Below are 7,285 nucleotides of genomic sequence, written 5' to 3'. Positions count from 1 at the left end.
CTTGAATCTTGAGAATATGAGGAGATATAATAGGCATTACAACCTCTACAGTTTTCCAAAAAAAATGTGTTAACATACCATATTCACCTCTACTAGCATTGTTAATATAAAAATAAAATATAAAACAATTTTTGAATACTTCATATCACAAGTCATTGAAACATGTAAGAAGTCGGCTCAGCCCAATACACGAGCTAAGTTCCACTGTAGATAAACTGATAAAAAAACTCATCCAGGCCCGATTAACCAAAGACCCGATCTGAAACAAAAAGACTTGTCCAACAGTCCAAGTCGGGTTTTGAGGACATATCATGGGAGTGGTTGCAAAAGGGCAAGGGCAAGGCACAAAAACATGGCAGATAAAGGTACTGGCACGCTTGTATATTAGATAATAATATAGTAATGCCCACGTACCTTATAAAAAGTAACCACCCCCCCCCCCCCACCCCACCCCTACCCCTGGATATATGGAATTGGGGCAGAGAATATCTACACACAACACAAACACACATGCTCATCAACTTACTTTTTCAAGTACTGGAGTCCATCTTTTCACAAATTATAAAATCTCAAAACAGCAAAAAGACAGATGTGCTTTCTAGTTACAAGAAAATCGTGACCAAATTTTGGGTATGGATTATGGATTATTTCTAGACGTTATTAACAGATAAATATTTAAACTTGTATTATTTTCACCAGAGGACCAAGCACGAGACAAGTAAACATTATGCATTAAGTTATCTTTTTTGTTTTTTTGCACATAACAAGAAAATTAATAGGCTCTACAGATTTATGCTCTACTTAAGTTGTAAGAGTACCTAAAAGTTTAATTCAGCTGAAAATTATTGGAAGCCATTGATGGGGACATGTTTCTTCCCCTGCTGCTGCTTTTTCCAGATTTACTCCTTCTAGTAGAGTTCCTAAATGGCGTCAAATACAGCCTTAACAAACCATTATTATCAAGATCACTTGTTGAATACCTTGTGCTCCTGTTCCTATCCAACACAAAGTTTCTTGAATTCATAGAATTTGTGTTTCGATCAAGTTTTGGATTTGAATTCACATTTTCTGGAATTTCTTCTAAGTTCTTCTTGTGACTCCATAGATTACACACCTTTCTCCATTTACTTGGCATTGCCTTTTTATGCATGTTTGATGAGTTGTTGACTGTTGGTTTACTTGTTGAAATCGGTGTGTTTGAAACAGATACAGATGCAATGTTGCTGTTCTTGGTTGATTTCAAATGCCAATCTTTTAATTCGTTTTCGGTGATCACCAGCTTTGTTCCTTGGAAGATAACATCATTTGCAGGTGATACTCGGGCAATTGAAGAGGATTTCACGTCATCTCCTCCTAATCCGGTTGTTTTGGTGCTGAAACTTTTCATGGAGCTTGAACTGCTTCCTCTATTTGATGTAGACGCGTCTGAATTGGAGTTAGACTGACCAGAACTAGCTCCATCTTCACTTATGGAATGCATTTGCAGGTTTTCCATGGTGGTGGTTGTGCCCCTGTTTACAGGAGGAGGTAAGATCATGCTGTCGACAATGGAGAGCATTGGTGTAAGACGAGGAATTGTTCTTGCGATCATGTATCCATCCCAAGAGGATCTGTGTTCATCAAAGGAGAATCTTGGATCTTCAACAGACAGTCTATGAGCATCGATTGAAAACCTGGGTTCTGTATCGCAAGATCTTCGACCCAATCCGTAGTCTGCTACCTCAGATTGGGTATCTCTGAATTGCCCTAATTTCGACCTATCAATGTCGGTTCCGCCATTGCAGCCTCTGTTTTGCTTCTTTTGCTTCTGTTTTTGTCTCCATTTTCGTAACTTCTGACTGAACACAGAAGCTGCTTCCCAAAAATTCCTCCTCTTGTTCTGCAATTCGATATCAATGAACTCCTTCATCGTCTTCAGATCCCCTTCTTCAATGTCGCCATCATCATCAACTTCATTTCGCACAAAAACACCACCAGAAACCCTAATTTCATTGTCATCGTCATCGTCATCGTGTTCTTCTTCGTCGTCGTCTTCTTCATCTTCCTTCGTCTCCAACACCGGCTCTGCAAAGCTCGAGAACCCTAAATTCCTCGATTCGACCCTCGCAACACCACCTCCTCCTTTCTTCGTATCATCGACGACGAACAGATCCGACAGAGTACTACGACCTCTTACATCACACGACTTTCTCCGTTGATCCGTAACCAAACCGTTCAAACTCTCGCCTTTCTCAGCAGCAACAGACTTGCTCCGTCGCAGCCCCGGAGCAGCCGTGGACGAAGAAGCACCCGCGTGGCCTCTGGTACGGCGGCTACAAACGGTTACCTTCTCAACTTCAGCTTCAGCAGCAGATGAATCTAAACCGGCAAGACGGTCTCGTAGGCACAATGCACAGAACCCCGTCACGGGTTCACTAGGGTGCCGGTGGCAGGCGGAGAGACGCCGAGGACGATTACGATTTCTGGTAGTGGGACGGATTTGGGGATCCGGCATCATTGACAGAAGCGTTGGTGTGTAACGGCTCAGAAATGGATCATAATTAAGGGTTTCTGTAAGAAATTGATTTTAGGGTAACTGCAGTAAGGCGTACTCTGTACTGCAAACCAGAGAGAGAGATAGAGAGAGAATGCTGACAAAAAGGGATCCGAGTATTAGCAGAGAAACCCTTCATAAACCTCACCACCCGCCATAGAACAATATACCTTTTCGCTACATTATGTGGTTTAATAATGGTTTACCAAGTTTCACGTTTCTGCCCCCAACTTCATTTCTTTTTAATTGTCCAACAAAACTTTATGCAAACGCTATGACCTATGCGTCGACTGTACCTACATGGTTTTTGGGTGCATCATATATGTCCCTGCATGTGAAAGTTGTGTTCCTTAGGCCATGTGGTATACTCTCGTTGAGAGCATGTGTAGTCCATGTGACCACGAGACGTTCACACCACCTCGACAAATAACGTTGTAATAGTGGTTTGGATTAGGATCGGAAGATATTATTCTTCAAACTCACTCGCAATGTTTTATTTGTGTAATCCTTATTATAATTTATGTTGATTAAGATATTGATGATTGAATCAATTTGAATTTCTTAACGTTAACTGTAATTTGTAGATGCGAACCAAAACAATTATGAAAAAAAAAAAAAAAAACTTAAGCGGAAAAAAGAATTGTAACCATGTACAACTAAATGCACAATATCATGAAGGGACTAACGTATGTGTCATGTGATCCTCCGTCTAAATCGAGATGAACGGATGAAGTTGTGATGCATCTTGTGACCCAGAAAGAACTGACCACACTTTGACTTCATGGATAAGCATTTTCAGATAACGTCGACTCCCAAGATTTTACCTAGTAAACAAAGTGTGATGTGGCAACCTATGATACGTTAGATGCCGTCATTAGTTTGGTTTTTTTAGGGATTTTAGGGTTTTTAGATTAATATAAAAAGGACTTTTCGTGTCCTATTTATTCAACACGAAAAAATCTAAGATCTCTTCTCCTCTCTGCTCTCTATGCGAATTCGGCTAGCATGTTGCTCGAGATACTCTCTTCTTTTGTGTTTCCAAGTATTTGTTTTGCATTTATCGATTCTTTTATAGTTGTTGAAAAGAACAATAATCTGAATTAAATCATAGGGTTTTACCTAACACTTACAACCATAGAGTGTCATGAAGTACATTTAGTACAGGTGTTCAAAAAATATTCGTCTCTAAATATCAGATGCAAATTTGTCCGAATTTTTGAATATTCTATTTTTCGGATTTGGATAGTCATTTTATAAGTTTTTGGATATATAATAATCGAAATATTTATTTTTCTAATTAAATAAAAATAATGACTTTACTTATGTTTTTTCATTTAAAATTTTTAATACTAAGGTTATGTCATAGAGCCTTTTCATTTAGCTTTTGTTTATGGTAAGTTAATCTATTTTACATGGCTGCAGAAATCGTTAATCAGACGCTAATCGGTGGACTAGCGTTTAGGGATTAATCGGCTAGACGGAGATTAATCGGGGACTATTAATTATTAATAAAAATTATTCAAAAATTTGTAAATCTAGCTTTAATCCTCCAAAATAAGCAATTAATCAGCGATTATGTCCGATTAGATCCGATTAGGTCCGACTTTGACCTGCATTGACCATACCCGATTAAGTCCGATCAGGTCCCGATTAGGTCCAATTAATTCCGACTTTGACCTGTAATGACCAAGCCCGATTATAGTGACTGATTAACAATAAATCTCATCGGTGGAGATGCGATTGGCGATTAATCGCCGATTAGGCCGATTTTGCAACACTACAATTTTACATAATTAGGTAATTAGTCAAATAACAACAAAAAAAATAGTATGAATTTTTGGATATCTGGTTTTTAACACTTCTAACTTTAAAAACACAATGATACTTTTGAATTGATGGTAGTAACAACGACAACCTATGCATTTGTTGATGTTGTTATCTTATTTATTTATTAATTTGATATTTATTTATCGGATTATGAAGGATGTTTGATACACTCAACATGGGCATTATTTTAGCATGTTGACTAAAATGAGAACCAGAACAAATCATCATGTAATCCAGGTTTAAGAGTATGTATAGAGAAACTTATCAGGTTCCATTGGCATTAGAAAATTAGAACATGGGTAAAAGCGAAGAAAACAGAGGTGGAACATTTATGATAAAAGAAAGTTTGGGTGTGAAATGTATCAAAGGTGAAAGTAAGGGGGCTAAAAAGTGAAACTTAATATTCTGAGATCTGGAAACTTTACTCTGGTGGTACTAGACTATTGGTACCTTGTGTGAGTGTGGTTTAGAGTTGCCGCTGACCGCGGGCAGCAAACAGGATGCACGTGCATTCTGCCCAAACATAGGGAAGTGTGCGTATGCATTACCCGAAATACGATGCCTCATGTAACCTCATTTATCGGGACTTTGGATACTTTCGTGAAGAAGTAAAGGTATCTTCTCCAAACAAAATACTAACAACAAATGTCAAATATCAATCTTTAATATTAGTACAAAATATCAACACAGTATCCAACATTTTACAATACAACTGGAAATTACATATTTGACTAAATTTTAAAATGGTACATGTGGTTTAGCCCGTTGCGAGTACCGGCAACAAGTACGTTCACGGTTTAAGTGGCAACAACTATTGACCGTGAACACCATCAGAGTGGTTTGTGATTTTAGATTTTGAGTCTTTAGAATATCAATAAACATGGATATTTTTTAGGATCATGATTGTAATTACTTTTCAAAATTTGTGATTTTCAAAATTTATGATTTTGACCCTATAGTCTTTAGTATCACTAAATTAGATTTGAATAATCCAAAAATGGCAATTTAAAAGTCATGTCACTTCTAAATTTGAAACACATAAAATACATTGGTGTTTTGTGATTGATGAGATAGAGAATTGCTTATGATCAATTTCATATACATGAGAGTCAACCCTTTTCCTGAAACATTTACATTCCATTTATACAAAAAAAAAAGTGGTTAAAATTCGGTTACACCAAAATTGGCGCAAAAAATGGTAGTGTTTGGACATTACCGACGCTTACATCATCATGGGGTCATAAGTTTTCGCGGGAAAGTGCATGGTTGGAGTCATATCAGATACTATAAAAAAATTCGTTTAGGTTTCGAGGTGTTGCTCCTTGACCCCGCCCGCTAACGGAACCACCACCTGGGGCTCTGCCCCTTGGGCCCCATTAGAGGAGCTGCCCATGGAACCCATCAGGGGCGCTGCCCCTATAACCCTGTACCTAGGAGAGCTACCCTCGGACCCCCGTACCCCGAGTTCACATTTATCATTCCGAGTGTGCACCCAGCACTTCCAGTCTCTGTGAGTAAATAGAACTCAGCATATCTCAATAGCAATACTAACTACACTAAAATATGTTGATAACACTAAAATCACCAATGGAAAGAAAGTGACGGTTGACTTCGCTAACTAGCCGTTCAACGGCTATAATTCGCTTTTTTTTTACTTTTTTTAATATATATTTATTATACATACCACTCCATACAACCATATCTTTACACCATTTTTCTCTTCATATATTTACATGCACACACATTTTTCCCAAGTTTTACTTGGTTGAGAAAAACAAAGACTACATGGTTATGGACAGATACATCATGGGTTGATTTAGAGCAACATTAGATTTGGGAATGGTATCATCAATTAAGAAGTGGAAGGGAGATGCTTGAGTTTAGAAACTTTCTAACATATTCGCTAATTTCTAGTTTTACGGTACTTTTGACAAATGGTAGTGGATGGGTGGCTCGATAGGGGTATTCTCAATTAAATAATTAAGAAATATTATTGACTATTTAGGTTCTTGTGAGGTGATGGATTGCAGTTGGGTTAATTGGCTTCCTTTTAAAACCAATTGCTTCGTTTGGAGATTGTTTAAAGACATGTTAACAACACATCAGAATCTAATTAAAAGAGGCATTAACATCTCCTCCAACCTTTGTTCCTTCTGTAACTCTGTCGAGGAAGGCATCGAGCACGCTTTCTTCTCCTATAGCTTCGTTACGTACGTGTGGAACTGGTTGATCAAATGGTATGGTCTAATTGGAGATCAATCGTCTTCTTTGATGTATTTGATGGAGCTCCACGATTCAAGTACAAGTGGAAAGAACTACAAGAAACTGGTTTTGGCAATCATTTATACTACCCTTTGGATGAGTTAGAAGGTGTGTAATGCTTTGATCTTCAAAAATGAAAGGCGAGTTGTTATGTCGGTGACGGATGATATTTGCAGTGGTTCTTTTGATTAGATCATTTTAGTTCGAAGTTTCGTAATGTAGACTGGTTTGTTTGTTGTATGTCCCCGACTTTAAACTATATTGTTTCTTAATTTGAGTTTCTCGCTTAAGTCCTTTATTTTTTGTGCTAATGCAATTTGTTCGTCGTTCAAAAAAAACATATACACATTTCTATTGTGTAACGTCCCAAAATTTGCAATAAATTTTAACTTTTTAAAACAACATAGGTGTAACTAAAAATCATAACTTTTATTAAAGAAAGTTTCAAAACCAATCCCCAAGATCAAAATAATACAAAAATCTCATTGTAAATTTATAAGCTTTAAAAGGAAAAGGAAAACGTAGTCCAACGTATTATAAAATATCTGATAGGTGCATTTTTTGCATCTATTTTGCATGTTTATTCTCGTCATTTCATAGCATTCTACTTCATAATTTTTCATTTAGTTAATTATTTGGACAATTGCATATTTTATTGACTCT

The 7,285-nt window shown here is 37.2% G+C and overlaps 1 protein-coding gene across 1 annotated transcript; it reads right to left on the bottom strand.

The window, feature by feature from the left end:
- Nucleotides 1-708: 708 nt before the first annotated feature.
- LOC145113070 (protein OCTOPUS-like) lies at nucleotides 709-2,694 on the bottom strand. Its single transcript, XM_079049171.1, has one exon. The coding sequence runs from the start codon at nucleotides 2,495-2,497 to the stop codon at nucleotides 827-829; it is 1,671 nt and encodes a 556-aa protein (XP_078905297.1). The 5' UTR covers nucleotides 2,498-2,694; the 3' UTR covers nucleotides 709-826.
- Between the last annotated feature and the right edge of the window lie 4,591 nt (nucleotides 2,695-7,285).

The sequence above is a fragment of the Lactuca virosa genome, chromosome 5, assembly GCF_052849685.1.
Source record: "Lactuca virosa cultivar CGN04683 chromosome 5, Lactuca_virosa_CGN04683_v6, whole genome shotgun sequence".
In the NCBI taxonomy this organism is placed as follows: Eukaryota; Viridiplantae; Streptophyta; class Magnoliopsida; order Asterales; family Asteraceae; genus Lactuca; species Lactuca virosa.
The sequence above is the reverse complement of the archived record's forward strand: the minus strand, read 5'-3'. Positions and strand labels throughout refer to the sequence as shown.

What these genes read in the sequence shown, in the direction of transcription:
- LOC145113070 (XM_079049171.1), bottom strand. Translation starts at nt 2,497, where the DNA reads ATGATGCCGGATCCCCAAATCCGTCCCACTACCAGAAATCGTAATCGT.